We start from the raw sequence: 27,065 nt of genomic DNA on the forward strand, positions 1-27,065 counted from the left end.
TAAGACCTCTTTTTACATAAAGACTTTTTTTTCTGAAATAATGTGGAGTTATTTTCCTGAGAATTCAGTGCTCTGAAGTGTATCTAATCAACAGATTGAATAGGGACAACAATCTACTAATTGAAATAAGGAATTTCCGAAGAATTTTTAGATGGTTTTAATGGCTACAACTGTGGAATAAACTCTATGCCATTTCTTTACTACTCTCACTTTCCTTCCTCTAGTCTGTAAATCTCCCATGGTCTACTTTGACTGTAGAAACATCACTGCAGGAAAAACTGGAGCAGAATGTCAAAAAAGTTGCCAGACTCTGGATATGCAGTGTGTAAGTATGTCATGGCTGAATGGTGCTTCCATGCTTTGTCTGTGCTCTTACTGCTAAAGTAATTGATCCACTGGATCTACTCAACATCTACAACACGGATACTTTATTCTCATAGCAAAAGCCTAAAACAATGTTATGAAGCATCAGCACTGGGACCCTTAGATAAAAATATAATAAAGTAACATCCAAATTAGATCTTGAGGTTAGTGTTTACCTTACTTCAGCTACTGCAGGTAACTGGAACCAGTAGTGAAAAATCTAGGGCTCTATCACACATTTGACTTCTGTAGGAGAAAATTAGTGGCTACAAACTGTCTAGGAGAAATTATTCTTTCTCATATCCTGCTGCATTTGTGAACTTCTTGCACATCTAATAATATTACTCCACCTAGGTTCTTGGTGGCCACATGGCATTTCATAAATAAGTATCATATCAGATAAACAATTTCAGTGTAGCTCAACCAAACCAGAAAAAGATTTTACTTACTTTTCTTTTTAAAAGTCCATTCAATCACAAATCACCCACTACAAAGTGCAAGACCCAATGTATTCTAAATTTCACAGATTCCACAAGAACAATGAGGATTGGCATACATAAAACATGTATCTTTAACAGATTTATATTCTATTAATTCAATGGCTAATAACTTCCTTTTTGTTCTGTTGTCCTAGAAGTACTTTATAGTTCTCTCCCATTTAACCTGGGCAGCAAAAAGAACATATAAAGACATTTTATGATAATTTAATCTTCCTCTTCTTAATGTGATTATTTCATTCTGAAATTATGTCTTTCTCTTGTCTTTTCCAGTATAGCTCACAATGTACATCTGGCTGCATGTGCCCAAATGGGCTTGTGTTAGATGGAAATGGTGGTTGTATTCCTGAAGATGAATGTCCTTGCATTCACAATGAAGCCATGTATCAGCCTGGGGAAAAGATCAACTCTGACTGTAACACCTGGTAAATACATCTGTAGAAGTAACATTCCTGGTTCCCTCATTTGTCTTTCCAAAGATCTTAAAATAGTACAGCAGTGATGAAAGATTTGGATTGCACATTTAATCAGTTGATGGATCTTCTTGTTTTGGATTACACAGCATGACCAGGTTGCCTTCTGATCTGTATCAGATGGCCAAAGCACAGAATGGGAAGAAACATTTAGGGCTACAGGCTTCATTAAGTATCTTGTTTTGCAGTTAATGTATTCAGAGTAGCAGAACAGAACTTTGTTTTAATTCTTTACATGAAAAATGTAAAAGACTACTTTAACTCCATAATCAATATAACATATACCAGGGGTGAGTTGCCAAACAAACACTGATTGCTGGGGTATGTCTACTCAAAACAGTGAGTTGTTCTATTATTAATATATTTTATTCTCTTTTCTAGTGTATGCAAGAATAGGAAGTGGGAATGTACCAAAAATCAGTGTCTGGGCACTTGTGCTGTTTATGGAGATGGTCATTATAATACCTTTGATGACAAAACGTTCAGCTTCAATGGAAATTGTGAATACACACTAGTGCAGGTACTGATAGTTAACAGTAACAAGTGTGAGGTAATCTTGATGGTGTCTGTAAAAATAATATATTTTTAAATGTTATTCTCTACCCAGGACCATTGTGGCTCAGCCAACGGGACCTTCAGGGTTGTCACTGAAAATATTCCTTGTGGCAACACTGGGACAACTTGCTCAAAATCCATCAAAGTCTTCTTAGAGGTAATAAGGTTTTGCATATAGACCAGTTTTGTTCTGTATCTATTAAGGCTTAGGAGAAGCCTAGGTATCCATTGATTCAAGGAAGTTGGAAAATATTTTAAAAAGCAATTCAACTATTAAGTTAGGTTTACATTAGATGCAAGTGAAATATTTGGTAGAGCTTCCTAGCTTTCTATATTTTCCATTTCCCACACTATCTTATACCACTCTTGGTAAAACTACGGAAAAATAGCTTTTAACAGAAAGTTAGCCTATTGTGTCAGAATATTCTTTTATTCTATGCAATGTAGTTCCTCCATGGCGGTCAAAAGACCCTTTTTAGGCCTATGCCATTTAAATTATCTTTTACCACATTTCCAGGAACCTGAGATCTGAGCAATATAATTTTGAGCTATATAATTTTGCTGATTTGTTTTCATTATATAAATTATTCGTAGTACTCTTAAAAGCAGAAAAACGTGTTTGAGAGCTACTGAGCTCATTTCTAATCACCTTTTCCTCCTGTTTCAGAGCTATGAACTGATACTTGGTGAAGAACATGTCAGTGTAGTACAGAGAGGACAAAATGATGAGGTGCCATACACAATCCGCTATATGGGTATGTACTTGGTAATTGAGACCACAAGCGGACTGATCCTCATGTGGGACAAGAAAACCAGCATCTTCATCAAGCTCAGCCCTGATTTTAAGGTGTGGAACTAGCACATTATTTCCTATTCTCATTGACACAAAAGTCAAATTGTTATATTTCAGGAACAAGGAAGTGTATTATGAGTGAATATTTTGAGTGAAAGCCTCTTGTATGCTACCACATATTTTTCAAGCTTGTAACTACACAGGTGATAAGGAAAATGCATTCTCATTGTCATACTCATTTGCCTAGCTTATGATACATAAGTACTAAAAACTGTAGTAAATAAGGAGTTTGCTATCTTATTGTATACCACAGTGACATTTAAATCAGGTATATAAATAAAACGTAATTTAGATCTAGATATACCAACTTGCTTCAGTACCATGGGTTCTTTTGCTGCCTCACCCACTAGCATTTTATAAAAATAGTAGTAATATGGAAAGTATGCACCTTAGATTCATAGAGAAAGCATAGCATCTATTGCAGCCTACCACAGTTGTACAGATCCATATATTCAGAATGAGGGATATTTCTGGATGTGCAAGGAAAATGTTATTTCTTTTTATACCTGTTAGCAGTCTGAGTAGTAAAGACACAATGAGTAGATTATGTGGCTGAACTGGTAATACTTATGACAGCTTTATAAGGCTGTTTTTTTATATGTACATCTCTTGTATAAAACAAGGCTCAAGTGTAAATCTTAATCAGCTGAGTCCTCATTTTCTTGTCAAAGCAGAAGGTTACAATGACAAAGATGGTTTTTTTGTTCAGATTTCAAAGAAGAAAAGTCAAGAGTGGTATCCTTTTAGCCTTAGTGGTCATGATCTGTTGCTGAGGAAACAGAGCATGAAGATGTTCAGGACTGATAGAAAGGAATGGCACCATTAATGGCACCATTCCAAGAGCTGGATTTCAAGTACTATTTCAGTCTCAGATGTTGTTTCAAGTTTTCTCACACCCATTATTATTTTATTTACTTCCTTTTGCAGGGCCAGATCTGTGGCCTCTGTGGAAATTATGATGGCAACAGCATCAATGACTTTACTACAAGGAGTCAGTCTGTAGTAGAGAATGTCCTAGAGTTTGGAAACAGCTGGAAAGTATCCTCTACATGTCCTGATGCTAACGACATCAAGGACCCATGTTCTACCAACCCTTACCGAAAGTCCTGGTCAGAGAAGCAGTGTAGCATCATCAACAGCAACGTCTTTGCTGCCTGTCACTCTCAGGTATTACCAGGGCAGAAGTTTATTGTGTGAAAACTAAGTCTGTGTGTCACTGAAGGTGCTATCCTCATATGTTTTAACATGCATGTCTCACTTATTAGCATGTTTCACTTCAGATAGTGTCAGAAAAACTTCAATCTGAATCCCACTGAGTGGGACAGGTTTATAGTCCCTACCTGTAAGAAATAAAAAGACTTAATAAGAATTATTCACATATTACAAAAGAATAATAATTTCATAATTACTATGTATTTCCTTATAGCCTGACTTGAATAAAAATTTCTCATATACCAGGTACAGAACACAAGCTCAACATAGTAATAACATAGTAATGAAGTATCAGCATAGCCTTTATCTGACACTAAGTACCTACCGAACACTGCCAGATAACTCTGTGCAATTGCCTAATATTTCTCAGGAAAATTAATCTAATCTTCCCCCAGGACACATCTGGGTGTCTAAAAATCTGCCAATATATGATTTGAATGTATCATTTGGCATCAGCTCTAGCATTCAACAGTGTCTTACAAAAGAAAGAGAAATTACTGGTGTAGGCCTTCCTTCTGAGATGCTACAATTTTAAGAAAATTACTCTAGCAAAGCTAAGAAAGAATTTAGAAGGCAAGATGTATGGTATCACACTTCTGTTTACTAACAGGTTGAACCAGCAAAATATTACCAAGCATGTGTGACAGATGCTTGTGCCTGTGACAGTGGAGGAGATTGTGATTGCTTCTGTACAGCAGTAGCTGCCTATGCCCAAGCGTGCAGTGAAGTTGGTGTATGCGTAGCCTGGAGAAGCCCATCAATTTGTCGTGAGTTTTATGTCATAAACATTTCTTCTAAAAGTGTAGTTAAATGTACAGTATCTTGCTGATGTCCTTGAAACATGCTGTATCTTACATATGTGGGTTAGAATCTCACTGTGTAGATTTTTCATGCTTAAGATATTTGCGCCTTTTTTTTTTCTGAACATGTCCAACTTTCTGTTTCTCCTTAGCACTGTTCTGTGATTACTACAATCAACAAGGAGAATGTGAATGGCACTATAAGCCTTGTGGAGCCTCCTGTATGAAGACTTGTAGGAATCCAAGTGGAAAATGCCTCAATGACTTGCCAGGTTTAGAAGGTAAAAAGAGCTGCAAGTACCTTTTAGAGGGTACATATTATTATATTTTTAATTGTTTTTAATGGAGTGTATTTCCCCCATTATCTGCATTTGCACAATTCAACTCTCTTCAATATCATTATATCCACATGAATGGAGGCAGAGTATGGAAACTGGAGTGAAAAAGATCTCTAAGACTACGTCCTTGTGGATGGGCTCTGCTGATGCTAGTACTCTGCATTACTTACTAGAGTTACTGGAAAAAAATAAATGAAAATGTTATGACAATTAAAAACAAGACCTGAAAATGCATTCTACACAAATAAAACTTCTGCTGACAGTATTTCATTCTTACCTTTTCTACCTGGTACATGCCCCCTTCCTTCCTCCAGGCTGCTACCCTAACTGCCCACCAGACAAGCCATATTTCCATGAGGATCAGATGAAGTGTGTTAGTCTCTGTGACTGTTACGATGATGAAGATGGAAAGATATATAAACGAGATGAATGTAATATATGGTAAGACTTAACATACCAGCCTCATCACATACAAGGAAAAACGATCAAAAGAAAGTGGGAAATTGCATGTTCCGTTTACATGACAGGATTAGGCTATGCTGCCTGCGTAAAAATAATGCCTTACTATCTAATGGTGGTTTTCTTACTACATTAGTAAGTAGGTTTTATATGATTTTATGTTCTATTGATTTTGTTCCTGATTATATTGCAAATTCTCAGTATAAAGGTACATTAAGAACAAGAAGTCCTTTATGACCAGGCTTTCTCTATTTCACTTTCCTGTGGCAGGAAAAACATTGTGCCAGGACTAAAGATATCTAATAGTGACCAACTTCCAAGTATTTTATTACATACTTATATCACTTGAGTATTTAGAGTCTCCCTTTTTAGCCTGCTATTTAGTACAAAAACATTGTAAGTGCAAGGAAAGTGATATGAAGGAAATAAGGAAAGTTTTCCTTAAGATTTCTACCTGTAGCTTTGTGTAAAATTTAACTTCACTTCTATTTATAAGTTTGGGTTTAATATAAAGAAAGATTTGGGAAAATGATGGCCAAAAAGAAGACAAAACCAACTGGACACTAAAGGAATAAGCACATATAAAGTGCCTTGCCTTTTGATGCCAGTATTTATCAGAAAGATGACTAAACAAAGTACATCACAATCAAAAAAATATGGGTTTTTATGCTTTCTATTTCAGTGAGTGCACATCAGAAGGTTTACAGTGCAAGTTTGATGATAAAGGTAAGACAGCTAAGAAAAATTATTAAGAAAATGAAATAATGGATATTACCTTTTCATAGATTCCTGACAATAAACTTCTTCTGAATTGCAGCCTGCCACTGCATTTATGAAGGAAATAGCTATAAATATGGTGAACTCATCTATAACACCACGGATGGAACTGGATGGTGTTTCAGTGCAACATGCGATGTCAATGGAACAATAAGCAGGAACATCTTTAAATGTGGCATTTTTACAACAACCCCATTTACATTTTCTACAAGTCAGCCTACAACTACTACTTCAGGTATGCATGAATAATCTTTAAAATAAGTGAAAAATTTCTGTGAGTGACTGAAAATTAGCTGAAAGGGAGGATTTTCTCATCAGTTAATGGCATATGATTTTACTTGAAAACGCTGACTTCTGCTGGAGCCACCAATTCACTTGGCAGCTTCAGTTGCCAAAGAAGACCATAATAAGGATGTAGAAATGAGTACAGCATTTCTTACAAACCCAATCTCCACTGTTTCACCATGGTTTATCCAGGGGAAAAAAATAATAGAGCTTACTAATAATTGCATCCTGGAGAATCTTCTAATTTCCTTGCTAACAAAAACCAGCAGTTCTAGACCAACTTCTGAAAACATGAAAGACAATTGCTGCCATTTCTTAAACTACAGAGCACATTACTACCAATTGAAGATAAGAAATTTAGTTTGAGGAAATCCTCAAACTATTTATAACCATTGTTTAGAACCTTTCCTAATTGTACTTAATAACCAAATCAACAGTTTCCTTCTACTCCCACAGTACACTTCTACTTTATTCCTGCAGTTAATTCATTACAGTGACCAAATTCTCAGTAATTTTGAGAAATATTCGCAAAAAATTATACTACAGGAAGAACTAAATATTCAAATTTAAGTCTTCTGTTAAGCAACATTCATGTGAAGCAAGTGGTATCTATTCCACGTGGTCATCTTCATAATGCTAAGAATATGAAAAAAATCTTATTAAAATAACTAGAAAATACTTATTAGATTATGTATTTCATATATACTATATGTGTATTCTCTATTATAATGCACTATATGCAAAATACATATATGTTAAATATATGTATTATATTTCAGGTTTATAAATGTGTTACATGTTATAATATTAAAATAAGTAGAAAAGTCATTATTCTGTAAAAATATTTTAAAGTCTGCATGGTTATGCAGTTAAGAGTAAGTAAATACAGAGATAATAGCAAGGAGAATAAAACCTCCTCTACTTATACCATAGAAATCATGAGATTATATTATCTAAGTACTAACGTACCATGCAAAGGATATCAGATTAGCTTTATTTAGCTACAATTTTTTAATAGATGTCACAGAAAGTACCACTATAATGATAATAATATAGACGAAAGGTCAAAAACTACTTTAGAAATTAAATTCAAGACTGCCTAAGCAAGTTCACTAAAATTAAAATAGTACATTATATAAAAAATTATATACAAAAAAAATATATGGAAGATGAATAATTTTTCCTGGCACTTTCTTTAATAAGAGCAGACAAGACTTATGGTTCCTCCTTTTAATTACAGAAATGACAACTGCAACACCAGTGACAACTGTATGTGTGAAAAATGTGTGTACCTGGTCAGAATGGTATGATTCTACTCAGCCTGAAAACAAAGAGGACAGTGGAGATTATGAAACATTTGAAAGTCTCAAGGAAAAAGGATACAGTGTGTGTACAAACCCTAATGGTGTTCAATGCAGAGCCAAAGAACACCCGGATACAGAAATTAACCACCTTAACCAAACAATACAGTGTAGTCAAAGCAGAGGATTAATATGCAATAACCAGGACCAAGAATCTAAGCAGTGCTATAATTATGAAATCAGAATATCATGCTGCAGATACATACCATGTTCTGAAATACAATCTACAACACCAATAACCACAAGAGAATTCACAACAACTACTGCTGTAAAATCAACACAATTCACAGTACAGACAAAGATAAAACCGACAACACAAAAACAAGAAACTGAAGGGCAAAAGAGTGAAGTAACTACAACATCACCAAATGACAGAGAAAAAACAACTACTGTGACTGAAACTTCACTTACAGCAAGAACATCTCAAATCTCAACAACAGGTTACCAAACCACATCTCCTATAGCAGAAACCTCCACTGTGACAACCCAGGCTCCAACACCACCCAATACCATCTCCACTGTCCCTGAATCAAAAACAAAAATCACTGCTGGCACCACAGCTGTCTCCAGTACTACTGCCCTGCCAACACAAGGCACAACTGTCCCAACATTCACACCAACAGTGCCCAACCCAGCCACTAGCACTGCCAGCAGATCTACAACCACCACTGGCAGCACGAAAACCCCTACAGCAGCAACCCTTCCGAATGTCGTATCCACTATTGCTATTAAAACAACAATATCACCCACTACTGCTTCCACAACTCCTGAAGCACTTCCCCAAAAAGAAAAGACAACCACTAGAAGCACAACAGGTGCGCTGAGGACAAGTGCCCAGACAAATAAAGGCACCAGCACCATCATCACACCCACACCAACAGTGCCCACACCAGCCACCAGCACAGCCAGCACCTCCAGGACCACAGTGGGAAGCACCACAACACCCTCAGCCAAAACTGCTCCAGGAGAAACCTCCACGGTGGCAACCCAGGCTCCAACTTCTGCCACAACCGCTTCCAGAATTCCTGAGGAAAAAATAAGCAGCACTGCTGGCACCACGGCTGTCCCCACCACCACACGGCCAACGAATGAAGGCACAACCGTCATCGCAACCACCACCAGGACCTCTCCCCCTCAGACTGAAGGCACAACCACCATCATCGTCACACCCACACCAACAGTTACCACGTCAGCAACCACCATTATTGCCAGCACCTCCAAGACCACAGACAACTGTGAGGAGCGCTGTGCCTGGACACAGTGGTTTGATGTGGACTCCCCTACACCTGGTAACCAAAATGGAGACTTTGAGACATTTGAAAATATCCGAGCTGCTGGTTATTCACTGTGTGACAAGCCACAAAACATCTCATGCCGTGCTAAAGATTACCCTGACAGAATTGTGCAAATAATGGAACAAAAGTTTCAGTGCAGCCTTGACACTGGGCTTGTATGCAGAAATAAGGATCAGACTGTCAAGTACCCGATGTGCTTTGACTATGAGGTCTCAGTGTACTGCTGTGACCGAAAACACTGCCAGACAACAGCAGCGATCCCGGAGACCACAGTAAAGACCTCCACCACATACTACCCTCCAGAAACCACCACAGCAGCAACCCAAACTGCACCATTAACAACTACTCGCTCAGCACTTCCCCAACGACAAACCACAACTACTGGAAGCACAACAGCTGCGCTGAGGACCAGTGCCCAGACAAATGAAGGCACCACCACTATCATCACACCCACACCAACAGTGCCCACACCAGCCACCAGCACAGCCAGCACCTCCAGGACCACAGTGGGAAGCACCACAACACCCTCAGCCAAAACTGCTCCAGGAGAAACCTCCACGGTGGTAACCCAGGCTCCAGCTTCTGCCACAACTGCTTCCAGAACTCCTGAAGAAAAAATAAGAAGCACTGCTGGCACCACGGCTGTCCCCACCACCACACGGCCAACGAATGAAGGCACGACCGTCATCGCAACCACCACCAGGACCTCTCCCCCTCAGACTGAAGGCACAACCACCATCATCGTCACACCCACACCAACAGTGCCCACACCAGCCACCAGCACAGCCAGCACCTCCGGGACCACAGTGGGAAGCACCACAACACCCTCAGCCAAAACTGCTCCAGGAGAAACCTCCACGGTGGCAACCCAGGCTCCAACTTCTGCCACAACCGCTTCCAGAACTCCTGAGGAAAAAATAAGAAGCACTGCTGGCACCACGGCTGTCCCCACCACCACACGGCCAACGAATGAAGGCACGACCGTCATCGCAACCACCACCAGGACCTCTCCCCCTCAGACTGAAGGCACAACCACCATCATCGTCACACCCACACCAACAGTGCCCACACCAGCCACCAGCACAGCCAGCACCTCCAGGACCACAGTGGGAAGCACCACAACACCCTCAGCCAAAACTGCTCCAGGAGAAACCTCCACGGTGGCAACCCAGGCTCCAACGTCTTCCACAACTGCTTCCACAACTCCTGAAGAAAAAATAAGAAGCACTGCTGGAACCACGGCTGTCCCCACCACCACACGGCCAACGAATGAAGGCACGACCGTCATCGCAACCACCACCAGGACCTCTCCCCCTCAGACTGAAGGCACAACCACCATCATCGTCACACCCACGCCAACAGTGCCCACACCAGCCACCAGCACAGCCAGCACCTCCAGGACCACAGTGGGAAGCACCACAACACCCTCAGCCAAAACTGCTCCAGGAGAAACCTCCACGGTGGCAACCCAGGCTCCAACTTCTGCCACAACCGCTTCCAGAACTCCTGAAGAAAAAATAAGAAGCACTGCTGGCACCACGGCTGTCCCCACCACCACACGGCCAACGAATGAAGGCACGACCGTCATCGCAACCACCACCAGGACCTCTCCCCCTCAGACTGAAGGCACAACCACCATCATCGTCACACCCACACCAACAGTGCCCACACCAGCCACCAGCACAGCCAGCACCTCCAGGACCACAGTGGGAAGCACCACAACACCCTCAGCCAAAACTGCTCCAGGAGAAACCTCCACGGTGGCAACCCAGGCTCCAACTTCTGCCACAACCGCTTCCACAACTCCTGAAGAAAAAATAAGAAGCACTGCTGGCACCACGGCTGTCCCCACCACCACACGGCCAACGAATGAAGGCACGACCGTCATCGCAACCACCACCAGGACCTCTCCCCCTCAGACTGAAGGCACAACCACCATCATCGTCACACCCACACCAACAGTGCCCACACCAGCCACCAGCACAGCCAGCACTTCCAGGACCACAGTGGGAAGCACCACAACACCCTCAGCCAAAACTGCTCCAGGGGAAACCTCCACGGTGGCAACCCAGGCTCCAACTTCTGCCACAACCGCTTCCAGAACTCCTGAAGAAAAAATAAGAAGCACTGCTGGCACCACGGCTGTCCCCACCACCACACGGCCAACGAATGAAGGCACGACCGTCATTGCAACCACCACCAGGACCTCTCCCCCTCAGACTGAAGGCACAACCACCATCATCGTCACACCCACACCAACAGTGCCCACACCAGCCACCAGCACAGCCAGCACCTCCAGGACCACAGTGGGAAGCACCACAACACCCTCAGCCAAAACTGCTCCAGGAGAAACCTCCACGGTGGCAACCCAGGCTCCAACGTCTTCCACAACCGCTTCCACAACTCCTGAAGAAAAAATAAGAAGCACTGCTGGCACCACGGCTGTCCCCACCACCACACGGCCAACGAATGAAGGCACGACCGTCATCGCAACCACCACCAGGACCTCTCCCCCTCAGACTGAAGGCACAACCACCATCATCGTCACACCCACACCAACAGTGCCCACACCAGACACCAGCACAGCCAGCACCTCCAGGACCACAGTGGGAAGCACCACAACACCCTCAGCCAAAACTGCTCCAGGAGAAACCTCCACGGTGGCAACCCAGGCTCCAACGTCTTCCACAACCGCTTCCACAACTCCTGAAGAAAAAATAAGAAGCACTGCTGGCACCACGGCTGTCCCCACCACCACACGGCCAACGAATGAAGGCACGACCGTCATCGCAACCACCACCAGGACCTCTCCCCCTCAGACTGAAGGCACAACCACCATCATCGTCACACCCACACCAACAGTGCCCACACCAGCCACCAGCACAGCCAGCACCTCCAGGACCACAGTGGGAAGCACCACAACACCCTCAGCCAAAACTGCTCCAGGAGAAACCTCCACGGTGGCAACCCAGGCTCCAACTTCTGCCACAACCGCTTCCAGAACTCCTGAAGAAAAAATAAGAAGCACTGCTGGCACCACGGCTGTCCCCACCACCACACGGCCAACGAATGAAGGCACGACCGTCATCGCAACCACCACCAGGACCTCTCCCCCTCAGACTGAAGGCACAACCACCATCATCGTCACACCCACACCAACAGTGCCCACACCAGCCACCAGCACAGCCAGCACCTCCAGGACCACAGTGGGAAGCACCACAACACCCTCAGCCAAAACTGCTCCAGGAGAAACCTCCACGGTGGCAACCCAGGCTCCAACGTCTTCCACAACCGCTTCCACAACTCCTGAAGAAAAAATAAGAAGCACTGCTGGCACCACGGCTGTCCCCACCACCACACGGCCAACGAATGAAGGCACGACCGTCATCGCAACCACCACCAGGACCTCTCCCCCTCAGACTGAAGGCACAACCACCATCATCGTCACACCCACACCAACAGTGCCCACACCAGCCACCAGCACAGCCAGCACCTCCAGGACCACAGTGGGAAGCACCACAACACCCTCAGCCAAAACTGCTCCAGGAGAAACCTCCACGGTGGCAACCCAGGCTCCAACTTCTGCCACAACCGCTTCCAGAACTCCTGAGGAAAAAATAAGAAGCACTGCTGGCACCACGGCTGTCCCCACCACCACACGGCCAACGAATGAAGGCACGACCGTCATCGCAACCACCACCAGGACCTCTCCCCCTCAGACTGAAGGCACAACCACCATCATCGTCACACCCACACCAACAGTGCCCACACCAGCCACCAGCACAGCCAGCACCTCCAGGACCACAGTGGGAAGCACCACAACACCCTCAGCCAAAACTGCTCCAGGAGAAACCTCCACGGTGGCAACCCAGGCTCCAACTTCTGCCACAACCGCTTCCAGAACTCCTGAAGAAAAAATAAGAAGCACTGCTGGCACCACGGCTGTCCCCACCACCACACGGCCAACGAATGAAGGCACGACCGTCATCGCAACCACCACCAGGACCTCTCCCCCTCAGACTGAAGGCACAACCACCATCATCGTCACACCCACACCAACAGTGCCCACACCAGCCACCAGCACAGCCAGCACCTCCAGGACCACAGTGGGAAGCACCACAACACCCTCAGCCAAAACTGCTCCAGGAGAAACCTCCACGGTGGCAACCCAGGCTCCAACTTCTGCCACAACCGCTTCCAGAACTCCTGAAGAAAAAATAAGAAGCACTGCTGGCACCACGGCTGTCCCCACCACCACACGGCCAACGAATGAAGGCACGACCGTCATCGCAACCACCACCAGGACCTCTCCCCCTCAGACTGAAGGCACAACCACCATCATCGTCACACCCACACCAACAGTGCCCACACCAGCCACCAGCACAGCCAGCACCTCCAGGACCACAGTGGGAAGCACCACAACACCCTCAGCCAAAACTGCTCCAGGAGAAACCTCCACGGTGGCAACCCAGGCTCCAACTTCTGCCACAACCGCTTCCACAACTCCTGAAGAAAAAATAAGAAGCACTGCTGGCACCACGGCTGTCCCCACCACCACACGGCCAACGAATGAAGGCACGACCGTCATCGCAACCACCACCAGGACCTCTCCCCCTCAGACTGAAGGCACAACCACCATCATCGTCACACCCACACCAACAGTGCCCACACCAGCCACCAGCACAGCCAGCACCTCCGGGACCACAGTGGGAAGCACCACAACACCCTCAGCCAAAACTGCTCCAGGAGAAACCTCCACGGTGGCAACCCAGGCTCCAACTTCTGCCACAACCGCTTCCAGAACTCCTGAAGAAAAAATAAGAAGCACTGCTGGCACCACGGCTGTCCCCACCACCACACGGCCAACGAATGAAGGCACGACCGTCATCGCAACCACCACCAGGACCTCTCCCCCTCAGACTGAAGGCACAACCACCATCATCGTCACACCCACACCAACAGTGCCCACACCAGCCACCAGCACAGCCAGCACCTCCGGGACCACAGTGGGAAGCACCACAACACCCTCAGCCAAAACTGCTCCAGGAGAAACCTCCACGGTGGCAACCCAGGCTCCAACGTCTGCCACAACCGCTTCCAGAACTCCTGAAGAAAAAATAAGAAGCACTGCTGGCACCACGGCTGTCCCCACCACCACACGGCCAACGAATGAAGGCACGACCGTCATCGCAACCACCACCAGGACCTCTCCCCCTCAGACTGAAGGCACAACCACCATCATCGTCACACCCACACCAACAGTGCCCACACCAGCCACCAGCACAGCCAGCACCTCCAGGACCACAGTGGGAAGCACCACAACACCCTCAGCCAAAACTGCTCCAGGAGAAACCTCCACGGTGGCAACCCAGGCTCCAACGTCTTCCACAACCGCTTCCACAACTCCTGAAGAAAAAATAAGAAGCACTGCTGGCACCACGGCTGTCCCCACCACCACACGGCCAACGAATGAAGGCACGACCGTCATCGCAACCACCACCAGGACCTCTCCCCCTCAGACTGAAGGCACAACCACCATCATCGTCACACCCACACCAACAGTGCCCACACCAGCCACCAGCACAGCCAGCACCTCCAGGACCACAGTGGGAAGCACCACAACACCCTCAGCCAAAACTGCTCCAGGAGAAACCTCCACGGTGGCAACCCAGGCTCCAACTTCTGCCACAACCGCTTCCAGAACTCCTGAAGAAAAAATAAGAAGCACTGCTGGCACCACGGCTGTCCCCACCACCACACGGCCAACGAATGAAGGCACGACCGTCATCGCAACCACCACCAGGACCTCTCCCCCTCAGACTGAAGGCACAACCACCATCATCGTCACACCCACACCAACAGTGCCCACACCAGCCACCAGCACAGCCAGCACCTCCAGGACCACAGTGGGAAGCACCACAACACCCTCAGCCAAAACTGCTCCAGGAGAAACCTCCACGGTGGCAACCCAGGCTCCAACTTCTGCCACAACCGCTTCCAGAACTCCTGAAGAAAAAATAAGAAGCACTGCTGGCACCACGGCTGTCCCCACCACCACACGGCCAACGAATGAAGGCACGACCGTCATCGCAACCACCACCAGGACCTCTCCCCCTCAGACTGAAGGCACAACCACCATCATCGTCACACCCACACCAACAGTGCCCACACCAGCCACCAGCACAGCCAGCACCTCCAGGACCACAGTGGGAAGCACCACAACACCCTCAGCCAAAACTGCTCCAGGAGAAACCTCCACGGTGGCAACCCAGGCTCCAACGTCTTCCACAACCGCTTCCACAACTCCTGAAGAAAAAATAAGAAGCACTGCTGGCACCACGGCTGTCCCCACCACCACACGGCCAACGAATGAAGGCACGACCGTCATCGCAACCACCACCAGGACCTCTCCCCCTCAGACTGAAGGCACAACCACCATCATCGTCACACCCACACCAACAGTGCCCACACCAGCCACCAGCACAGCCAGCACCTCCAGGACCACAGTGGGAAGCACCGCAACACCCTCAGCCAAAACTGCTCCAGGAGAAACCTCCACGGTGGCAACCCAGGCTCCAACTTCTGCCACAACCGCTTCCACAACTCCTGAAGAAAAAATAAGAAGCACTGCTGGCACCACGGCTGTCCCCACCACCACACGGCCAACGAATGAAGGCACGACCGTCATCGCAACCACCACCAGGACCTCTCCCCCTCAGACTGAAGGCACAACCACCATCATCGTCACACCCACACCAACAGTGCCCACACCAGCCACCAGCACAGCCAGCACCTCCAGGACCACAGTGGGAAGCACCACAACACCCTCAGCCAAAACTGCTCCAGGAGAAACCTCCACGGTGGCAACCCAGGCTCCAACGTCTTCCACAACCGCTTCCAGAACTCCTGAAGAAAAAATAAGAAGCACTGCTGGCACCACGGCTGTCCCCACCACCACACGGCCAACGAATGAAGGCACGACCGTCATCGCAACCACCACCAGGACCTCTCCCCCTCAGACTGAAGGCACAACCACCATCATCGTCACACCCACACCAACAGTGCCCACACCAGCCACCAGCACAGCCAGCACCTCCAGGACCACAGTGGGAAGCACCACAACACCCTCAGCCAAAACTGCTCCAGGAGAAACCTCCACGGTGGCAACCCAGGCTCCAACTTCTGCCACAACCGCTTCCAGAACTCCTGAAGAAAAAATAAGAAGCACTGCTGGCACCACGGCTGTCCCCACCACCACACGGCCAACGAATGAAGGCACGACTGTCATCGCAACCACCACCAGGACCTCTCCCCCTCAGACTGAAGGCACAACCACCATCATCGTCACACCCACACCAACAGTGCCCACACCAGCCACCAGCACAGCCAGCACCTCCAGGACCACAGACAACTGTGAGGAGCGCTGTGCCTGGACACAGTGGTTTGATGTGGACTCCCCTACACCTGGTAACCAAAATGGAGACTTTGAGACATTTGAAAATATCCGAGCTGCTGGTTATTCACTGTGTGACAAACCACAAAACATCTCATGCCGTGCTAAAGATTACCCTGACAGAATTGTGCAAATAATGGAACAAAAGTTTCAGTGCAGCCTTGACACTGGGCTTGTATGCAGAAATAAGGATCAGACTGTCAAGTACCCGATGTGCTTTGACTATGAGGTCTCAGTGTACTGCTGTGACCGTAAACACTGCCAGACAACATCAGCGATCCCAGAGACCACAGTAAAGACCTCCACCACATACTACCCTCCAGAAACCACCACAGCAGCAACCCAAACTGCACCATTAACAACTACTCGCTCAGCACTTCCCCAACGACAAACCACAACCACTGGAAGCACAACAGCTGCGCTGAGGACCAGTGCCCAGACAAATGAAGGCACCACCACTATCATCACACCCACACCAACAGTGCCCACACCAGCCACCAGCACAGCCAGCACCTCCAGGACCACAGTGGGAAGCACCACAACACCCTCAGCCAAAACGGCTCCAGGAGAAACCTCCACAGTGGCAACCCAGGCTCCAACGTCTTCCACAACCGCTTCCACAACTCCTGAAGAAAAAATAAGAAGCACTGCTGGCACCACGGCTGTCCCCACCACCACACGGCCAACGAATGAAGGCACGACCGTCATCGCAACCACCACCAGGACCTCTCCCCCTCAGACTGAAGGCACAACCACCATCATCGTCACACCCACACCAACAGTGCCCACACCAGCCACCAGCACAGCCAGCACCTCCAGGACCACAGTGGGAAGCACCACAACACCCTCAGCCAAAACTGCTCCAGGAGAAACCTCCACGGTGGCAACCCAGGCTCCAACTTCTGCCACAACCACTTCCACTACTCCAGAAGCAAAAGTAAGAAGCACTGCTGGCACCACGGCTGTCCCCACCACCACACGCCTGATAAAAGAAAGCACGACTGTCATCGCAACCACCACTAGGACCTCTCCCCCTCACACTGAAGGCACCACCGTCATCATCACACCCACACTCACTGTCCCCACACCAGCCACCAGCACAGCCAGCACCTCCAGGACCACAGTGGGAAGCACCACAACACCCTCAGCCAAAACTGCTCCAGGAGAAACCTCCAGTGCAGCAACCCAGGCTCCAACTTCTGCCACAACCGCTTCCAGAACTCCTGAAGAAAAAATAAGAAGCACTGCTGGCACCACAGCTGTCCCCAGTACCACTGTTCCTCAGTCTGGAACCAGAAGCACCATAGGTGTTATTGAAATTGTTTCTTCTACTGTAGAAAGTGTGTCTACCACTGTTTTTCCCAGAACTTTTAGTCCCACAGTCAGTCCAGGTATGTCATTGTCTACCTCTTTAAGGTTTATTTCCCAGTTTTTCTTTAGAACAACATTCGTGTCACTTTGGTCTTTGACTTCTGCCCCTAAGTGAATCTGTGATTCTGTGGTTCTGTCACCATATCTATTTCTTGAAACACATAAACGAATTTTTAATCAATCTGGCCCTCTGCCTCTAGTATCTGTTAGACAACTCAGCTTCGTAGTATTAATCCTTAATTCAGGGCAGAAAGTGGTGATATTGAAACTTTTGAAAACTTTAGAGCTAAATGTCCTAAGAGTTGCCAAATGCCACACAATGTTCAATGTATAACTAAAAAATTTCCACTTATGAATAGGTCAAGTATTTGAATGCAACAAAATGTTCACTCGTTTTGCTAGAATGCTGAAAAGACCTCTTGAATGTATTAAAATTCTTATATAAAAATCCTGTGCTGCAAATTAAATTATTATTTGTATTTAACAGTTGCTACAACTGGTACATCACAATCAAGTCATATTACAACAAGCACTTCTGCAATATTCAGTTCTTCCACCAGCACATCTGTGACAACAGAAGCCAGTACCCATGCTGCGTCCAGCAGAGTAACTCCATGCTTTTGTCATGTATTTGATACTTTATTTTCTCCTGGTAAGTGTCTTATTTTTTGATTATAAAAATTTTTATAAGCAATATAAACCCTTAAGACACTATTCAAGTAATGATAACCACTCAAAATAATCTAAACATAGAACTTTTTATAGATGAACACACTTTATATTTTCACAGTATTTTCCTGGTTTTTCTCCCTAAGTATTTTCATTTGTCTTGTAATTTCTCCTCCAATTTTCCTCTACAGGCGAAGTGGTATACAACAGAACAGACAGAGCTGGCTGTAATTTTTATGCACTTTGCAGCAAGGAATGCGAAATTGAGCCATTCCAGGGGCCGTGTCCTTTGACAACTCCTGTCCCTTCAGTCGCTTCAACAACTACAACACAAGGCACCTCATCCACAGATCACATATTGTCTTCTGCCTCACCAACCACAGCAACATCCCTCACAACTTCAGCAGAAAGAAACTGTACTGATGTCAATCCTCCACGAAAGGTGGTTCCCCTCCTTACTTTCTAATATATCACTGTTGCAAAACCAGCACAATTTCTGTCCTCTAAGAGCCAATTCAAATCAACCTCTAAGTATTTCAATAAGGAAGTTGGTTGTGTAACAAATGACCTGATAACACACAATTCTTTAACTTGGTATTACCAGGTTATTTTAAGTAATCTGTAGGTGGAAAAGCTCACTAAGACCATGGCAGATCATTTGTTTTTAATAAAAGACATTTAAATGTCATAGAAATAAGCAGACTATGTATGAAAAGTATATTTCTTTTTATGCAGAAGAAAATTGTTCTCAGCATTCCTGCTCTTAATAGTATGCTAAGAAAACTCTAATCTGAACTTCCCACCAATTTTGAGTCTATCTTAAGATGAAACAAAACATCTAGGGCTAGAAAGAGCATTTGAGAATAAATCATTTACATATTTTCAGCCTGGAGAGAGCTGGATAAGTGAATGCCAGAAGTGTGTCTGTGACTCCCTCACTGCTACTGTGCAATGCCAGCCGCTCCCATGCCAAACAACAAAGGAAACAACTTGTGACCTAGGATTTGTCTCCATGGTTGTACTACCACAAAAAGACCCATGTTGTCCTGAATTTAAATGCCGTAAGTATTAAAAATACATATATAAACACCACACTACACATTCCAATAAATTACATTTGCACTTCTGTTGACACCTAAGGAAGTTCTTCATGTATCACAATAACAGCAAAACCTTAAGTTGTTCTGTCTCAGTGAACACACATCAATTTTTGGCTAAATGTGCATTAGATCTTTATTTAAAAACAAAACGTTATTTTCAATTAACTTTGATGAAAGAATGGGTGGGATAGCAGGATAATACTTTGAACCTTCATGAAGTCTATATAGCTCAACTATCTCTGCATCTGTAATTATAAATGTTGTCCATGCATTTTTTTAAATGTTATTAATGTAATGTTGGAGCACATTAACATTAGTCCAGCTGCAGCTAAACTAAGATGCATAAACATAAGAATAGCACAGCAAAAAGCTTAACAATTAACTACAAGAGCAAGTAACAGGAAGCAATAATACAAAGTGAAGCGTTATCAGTAATTGAATTGCCAAGGTATGAAAAAAAATAATTATACTTACAAAGTCGTTGAATGCTCATGAAAATTTAAAAATCCTACAGCTATGCAAGTTTATTTATATACATAAATTTGTGTGCAAAAGAATAAAAAGAAAAAAGTACCCATAAATTAAGCTTGAAACAGGAAAGTCAAAACAAAGGAACAGGCAAGTTTGAAGTGGTTCTGTGAAAGACACTCTTTTTTGACTCAGAGTCAGTATTCCATCCAACCACATTCTGAGAGGTCATAAAGAATCAGTAACTAAAGCATCTTTGAATATTATTGGACTGGACTTCTAAGGTTCAAAGAGGAAACAACTAATTTAATTTGAAGTGAATCAGATATTGAAAGGGCAAAAAAGGGATTTTTCATGAATAGCTTGAGTTTGAAGCCATTCCTCAACTAACTCTTCTAGCTAATCTCAATGACGAAACTTTATTTAAACATCCACTCCCTATGAGGTCTAAGCATGTAGGAGGATTGAATTCAAGTTTTCCATACTCTCCGTGTTACTAACAAAACTTGATAACATCTTGACTTCTCAGGAAGTCTCACAGTTTGAGTTTACTCTGAAATAATTTTTTGTTTTGTTTTTCAGAACCAGTACCTAATGTCTGTGTGATTAACGGTACATTGTACACGGTGAGAATGTTATAGCATTGCATAGTATATTGCTGGAAGTGGAAAGTACATCCTTTCTACCAAAAGAAGTCTTTGAGAAAGTTCTTTTCCCAGCACATGTGGTTTTTTTATCTCTCACCCTTAACTGGGAGTTTTTCAGTTTTTTTAATGTCAAAAACAAATTGATCCCAGAAATGTTCCACAACGTGTAGCAGAAAAGAAGAGTGTACTATTTTTAGTGCTGTACTTTCTTTTTTAAGCTCCCTCCTGCTTCTGGAACTAATGAATTTCCCAAACAATCTGATGAATAGTGCAAACTCAGTGAAGTAAGCACAGAGAACCTTAAAAAACAAAGCTAGCATTTTTGCTTTAATTGATACCCTAAACCTTTTTGCTAAAATTGGTACTTAGGTCATTAACTCAAAACTGAAGCATTAGCATTGGAGCCTTTGGGGATCCATTTCAAAAGACTAAAATCCATGTGTAAAGTTATACCTCTACTTATGTATATGCTTATTTTAATCTCCATTTTCAAATTACAACCACTGAACACGACTTATAGAGAAAAAATATTCTTAAATGGAGCATTGAAAATCTGGGAAAATAATGAGACAGTATAAACTAGTCTTACCTTCATTTTATTAATTTACTCTTCTTTTTTACATTGCTTCATTTAGTTTCCTCTTACTTTCCTCTTGCTTTCCTGCAAGGCTTGAAGCCAAACAACTCTGTGTTCAAAGAGAGTTGAAGAACTCAGGAGCACTTGGATTTCAGCAATCTTAATGGTTCTCAGCAATGTGTTCAACTCTGCCTATACATTATATGGAAACTGTTGCCATTTGAATGTTGGGGGTTTTTTTCTGTCTTCCAGGTTGGAAAGTCAGTAGTAATCAATTCATGTAAGAAATGTACCTGCAGTTCCGAGAAAGATCCAGTGACTAATGCTAACACTGTGCATTGTGAAACGGTTCAGTGTGAAACATCTTGCCCACTGGTGAGTTCAGATTCTCTAGGCTGCCCAGTCAGCCCTCAGTTACAGCAAGATTAGAATTCTCCATCACCAATTCAACATACTTTCTTTTTCATCTCCTTATGAGTAGGGTTATCAATATATGACTGAGGAAGGAGAGTGCTGTGGGAAGTGCATCGAAGTAGCTTGCAAAGTCAAACTAAGTAACAACACTGTTCATGTGCTCAATGTAAGTACTCCTTTCAATTTCAGATCTCTCTGTTAGCTGATATAACAGCTAAGAGTCAATTTATGTCCCTTACTAGTAAAAATATAATACTGAAATTACTCTGAAAACAACACACCAGCTTTCTGAACTGAACACTTACTTGGAACGACAAATTCTTGATATGTGTGGTTAATGGGGCAATGATTTCTAATTTGGGGTCTGAGTGTTCAGATCCAGGATTTAAACTTTCAAGTTAAATTCTGCAGTTTGCAGAATTTCATTTTTGCCACTTGAAAGAACTTCAGAAGCATCTAAGAACCTCTGAGGTATAAGAACTTAATTAGCTCTGACATACTTGATGACAATGAAAAAAAACTTTTGCTTTTCTTATAAAATCTTAGGTTAATGAGATCCTGCCACTCGACCAATGCAGTCATTACAAATGTGAAAAAATTGAAGATCAGTTTGTTGCAGTCCAAAGTAAGAGAGTATGCCCTGACTACGAGCCCGGAGAGTGCGATCCTGTAAGTTTTAATCAATTCTTCACTGATTGAATGCAGTTCAAAAGAGCAAGGAGGGACAACGAAGAATACAACAAATTAGTTTCACTGAAGTTGCAGGAATGTCTTAAGAATGAAATTAGTCTTGCTGTAACATTAGTAATAAGAAAGGCTTAGTATTTTTTTATGAGGCTACAAGGATTCAAGATTTCTATGATGAGGACAGCAAGTCATTCATTGTTTCATTTAGGGTTCATCACAGAGGAGCTTTCTGCCCAGTATCAATACTGCTAACTCATATTCTTACTCATGATTGTCATCCATGCACTAATACAAATCCTCCTTTACTTTTACAAAGGATGAAACAGAGACTACGTCCGATGGCTGCTGCAAAATATGTAAACGTAAGTAATGCTGTGTTTATGTGTTCTACTTAAAGAGGATTGTGTTCAACTTCTAACTATCTTTGAGTGGATGGAAGGATTCTTCACTCCCCCTGTTTTTACATATTCTATATGTGAAGACCCTGTGTTTCACTATTTATTCAAAAGAAAAACACAGATTTGTTTTCCTGATACTTAATATCACAAATCAAACCAGCAATGCTCAGGCCTCTGCATTATTTTCCAAAGACACTTTTAGAGCTGAAATCAAAGAATAATCTGAAAACTCCAGATACCTTACACAGCACCCACTCCCCACCCTATCACATACTGTCGATTCTCAATAATCAAACATCGTGCACTTTGAAACTGCGTTAGCATTCCTTTAGTTCTGAACTAGAGATTTGAAATATACCTTCCCCTCTTCTTTTCATGAAGCTGCAAAATGTAAGCCTTACAGCAAGAAAACTGTGATCCGCCATGCTGGCTGTGAGTCTTCTGAACCTGTTGAGCTGTCATATTGTGAAGGAAATTGTCCTGGCTCCTCAGTGTAAGTTCTAAAGATTAATTTAACATCTCTATGGCTTCATTTATGCTTTATTGGTCTCTCACAAGGAGGCTCATGGGAGACCTTACTGCTCTCCACAACTACCTGGAAGGAGGTTGTAGTGAGATGAGGAGTTGCACCAGGGGAGCTTTAGATTGGATGTTAAGAAAAAATTCTGCATTGAAAGGGTTGTCAAGCATCAGAACAGGCTGCCCAAGGAAGTGATATTTAAAAGACATGCAGATGTGGCACTTCAGGACATGGTTTAGTGGTAGACTTGGCAGTACTGGGTTAATGGTTGGACTCAATCTGAAAGGTCTGTTCCAACCTACATGATTCTATGATCACAGAATAGCAACAAAGTTAATGTGTTTATATGATTCCATTGAATTGAATCAGATTCAATGGAAGCAAGAACAGTTTCACTATTGAAGAGACAAGTAATTAAAATCACATTCATAAGTGTGTCTGAGAGGGAGGAAAAGAGGATGTATAAAAAACCAAAAACCAAACCAAATACCCCCAAAAGAAAAGTCACTGAGCAGGTTCTGTGTGTCAGTTTTTACTGAGATGGTTTTTTTTCCTGGTGGAACACAGGTATTCTCTTGAAGCAAACCAGATGCAACATGAGTGTGGCTGCTGCCAAGAGCTCAGCACCCAAACGAGAGAGGTGACCCTGACTTGCCAAAATGGAACAAGCATAAATTACAACTATGTATATGTGGAAAAATGCCAGTGTACGAATGGTTGCTCTTCACAAACCTCTGCATCACAAGACTCCCAAACACAACAATCTGAAGAATACAGCTCCCAATTGCAACAGGCTTCAGCATTTGGTTCCCAATGGCAAATCAGCACAAGTAATAAGATGTATCGTTGAAAAAAGAAAGCAGAGAACCCTAGGGAAGCTGAAATCATGTCTTCCCTAGAGTAACTTGCGCTCCTTCTTTAACAGATCTTATGTCAACTTCTGTTATCACCTTTTCTCATTTCTTACTTGTAAAAAAAAATTAAAAAAAAAAGCAAATAATTACATTGTAGTGTTTGGATTTTTTTTTCAGTGATACAGTATTAAAGGGTAAAAACAAATGAGCGTAGAAAATACCTTGTGAAAATTAAATATGCAAACACATTTCTACTTGATCACAAAACTGTTATTTTCTGAAAAAAGAAAAGGATTAAGGGGTCTCTAAAAAATAAAACCAGAAAATGTTGCAGCTACATTGTATTTCCTGTCCCTAGTGAAAGCTTTGTTGCATAACATTTTTATAGATTTAATGGTCCTAACACATCACAGTGACAGGGACAAAGCTGTTTTCTTTTATTTGATTAATAAAACTTTCAGCATTTTTCAATTTCGGTGACTATCTGATACCCATCTTCATTATCTAAATGAGAGTCCAACGGCATTAGAAAGTTTTCTAAGTCAGATGAGTATGTTCTCTAGCAACCTTTGGGAATGAAGACACTCTCAAAGCCCTTTTCCTGGATGACGTAAAATTCACTCACTCAGGTCTAAATTGCTCTTTCCACTGGCATAAAAGGTACAAAGATGAAAAACAACCCCTCTCATGTGCTGTGTTCTAGTTGCCAAGAGGGTGGGATAGCAGGTAGGTGTAGTAATAAATGAAGAGTTCCAGAAAACAAGTATAAAGAAAGAGGAAGGGAAAACAGTATTCATCACTACATGCTTAGATCAAAAGGTATTTGACTGTAGAAATCAGCACTTGCTCCTTCAGCTGAAGAAACGAATCTATATACATACTAAAGTCAATGAACTTAGTAAAATCAGAAAATTCTTCTGCCTATAATTTTAACAATATTCAAAACCAAGTTTTTTTGAATGGGTTTATGCTAAGGAGGAAACTGGCTGTCTGTTCCCCACAGTAGTTCACCATGTTTACCTGAGCTGTTTGGAGCATTTACCTTATCAGTAGCTGTTACAATACAAAGCCTGAAATCTGCCCTGAAGGCTTGGCTGAAAAATAGAGGAGGAGCTCTTTGATCAAATAGTTGCATATTTTTCACATGCTTACTTAGAGGCAAAATTCAATCCCTGAATGAAATCAGTAGAGCCCTATCTATTGGCCTTCACGGGCATGATCTGATACCATATTAGGATTAACCAGTGGGGAGAAGTAGATAGGGTTGTAAGCTTTGCATTAAGTCTTGCAGAGCATGATCAGCCATCAGAGATCAATTAATTATATTAGCACATAAAAGTATTTTTTAATTTTAAATTTCCAAATTAGAGGATGTAGGGGCTATTTCTCAAAGCTGAACACCACATTATTTCCAGGTAGCTGATTGGTTACCTATGAGTGTAATTTGAAGATGCCATTGCAACACTCAGTGATCACTGCATTCATTAAAAATAAATAAATAAATAAAATTCAGCACCATAACTCACCATTTAGAAGAAATAATCTTGATTAGTGGAATTTGGGGGGGTTGGGTTGTTTGTTTTGGTTGGGTTCTTTTTGCTTTGAAAACCAGCCCACTGCAAAATGCTAGAAACCACTGAATTGTCTCTGCTCTAAAATACAGCTTCTAATTTTTTTTAAGAAAATCTATTTTTGTACTTTTTTTTCTCTCAGGCCTACACAGAAGAAAACACAAGGGATTTGCACTTCGAGTAAATAGGATTAGGAGAAAACAATAATTTCAATTTCTATTTTGAGCAAATGCTATACTGCAATTACAGTTTCAAGGAATCTCTGGTAATTACATGAAAGCAAAGAAATTAGCTAAAAAGGAAAACATGAAGACATACATTTGCTTGATATCAAGAAGATACCATTTATATTAAAATATGTCTACTTATTGTGTACTATATCAAGCTATTTTAACTTGAAATTATAAAATACCTGTATGTCTTAATTGTATAGGAAAATTTCCAAATACGTTAAATATACAATCATAGCATCAGAAAAATTCGTTACAGAACTACAGATTAATAGTATTTAAAACAAAAACCAATATATAACATGAATCCTGAATGCTTTATAATCAGTAAGTGCTATCTTTTTATCCTACATTTACCATAATCAAATATACTGATGCTTCACTAAAAATTACCACAGAAAAGTATTTACCTTTATCAGGAAACAGAACACTCCTTTTTCTATTCCACTAAGTAGACGATTGCAGGGACTACTGCATTAGGGAATGTTACGTAGCAATATGCATATGTATGGTGGAACTACCCACATAGTGATTTATTGATGTGTTGACATAATGTCTCTTAAACAAATCTGTTGACCGTACTAAGAATCTTATTAAATTGTTCATTATTGCTCATTGAATAAAATGTCCCATTGCAAATAAAATGATTTACAGGTTTTATCATCTGATAATCTTAAACTAGACAAATATGAAGGTTATGCTACTGCTCTGTAAAAGTCAGTGCCATTTGTGGAACTGTGGTGCTTAACCACATGAGAGATATTTGTTAAGTTTTAAACTAATATCAATAATATATAAACCCAGACTTCATTAGTTCATCAGCTGGAGGACAGAATTT

The 27,065-nt window shown here is 43.0% G+C and overlaps 1 protein-coding gene across 1 annotated transcript in view; it reads left to right on the top strand.

The window, feature by feature from the left end:
- Positions 1 to 26,181, top strand: part of LOC127478536 (mucin-2-like) — a 36,906-nt gene extending 10,725 nt beyond the window's left edge. Inside the window, exons 13-27 of the mRNA XM_051804403.1 lie at positions 1,134 to 1,285; positions 1,715 to 1,853; positions 2,556 to 2,735; positions 3,669 to 3,908; positions 4,564 to 4,720; positions 4,906 to 5,034; positions 5,406 to 5,532; positions 6,233 to 6,276; positions 6,368 to 6,562; positions 7,853 to 18,112; positions 20,912 to 20,955; positions 21,806 to 21,928; positions 22,035 to 22,133; positions 22,514 to 22,636; positions 26,140 to 26,181. Of these exons, the coding sequence (XP_051660363.1) occupies positions 1,134 to 1,285; positions 1,715 to 1,853; positions 2,556 to 2,735; positions 3,669 to 3,908; positions 4,564 to 4,720; positions 4,906 to 5,034; positions 5,406 to 5,532; positions 6,233 to 6,276; positions 6,368 to 6,562; positions 7,853 to 18,112; positions 20,912 to 20,955; positions 21,806 to 21,928; positions 22,035 to 22,133; positions 22,514 to 22,636; positions 26,140 to 26,181 (12,054 nt within the window). The remainder of the gene's footprint in view (positions 1 to 1,133; positions 1,286 to 1,714; positions 1,854 to 2,555; positions 2,736 to 3,668; positions 3,909 to 4,563; positions 4,721 to 4,905; positions 5,035 to 5,405; positions 5,533 to 6,232; positions 6,277 to 6,367; positions 6,563 to 7,852; positions 18,113 to 20,911; positions 20,956 to 21,805; positions 21,929 to 22,034; positions 22,134 to 22,513; positions 22,637 to 26,139) is intronic.
- Positions 26,182 to 27,065: the final 884 nt, after the last annotated feature.

This window comes from Manacus candei, unplaced genomic scaffold, assembly GCF_025592945.1.
Source record: "Manacus candei isolate 608988 ecotype Guabito, Panama unplaced genomic scaffold, ASM2559294v1 h1tg000060l, whole genome shotgun sequence".
In the NCBI taxonomy this organism is placed as follows: domain Eukaryota; kingdom Metazoa; phylum Chordata; class Aves; order Passeriformes; family Pipridae; genus Manacus; species Manacus candei.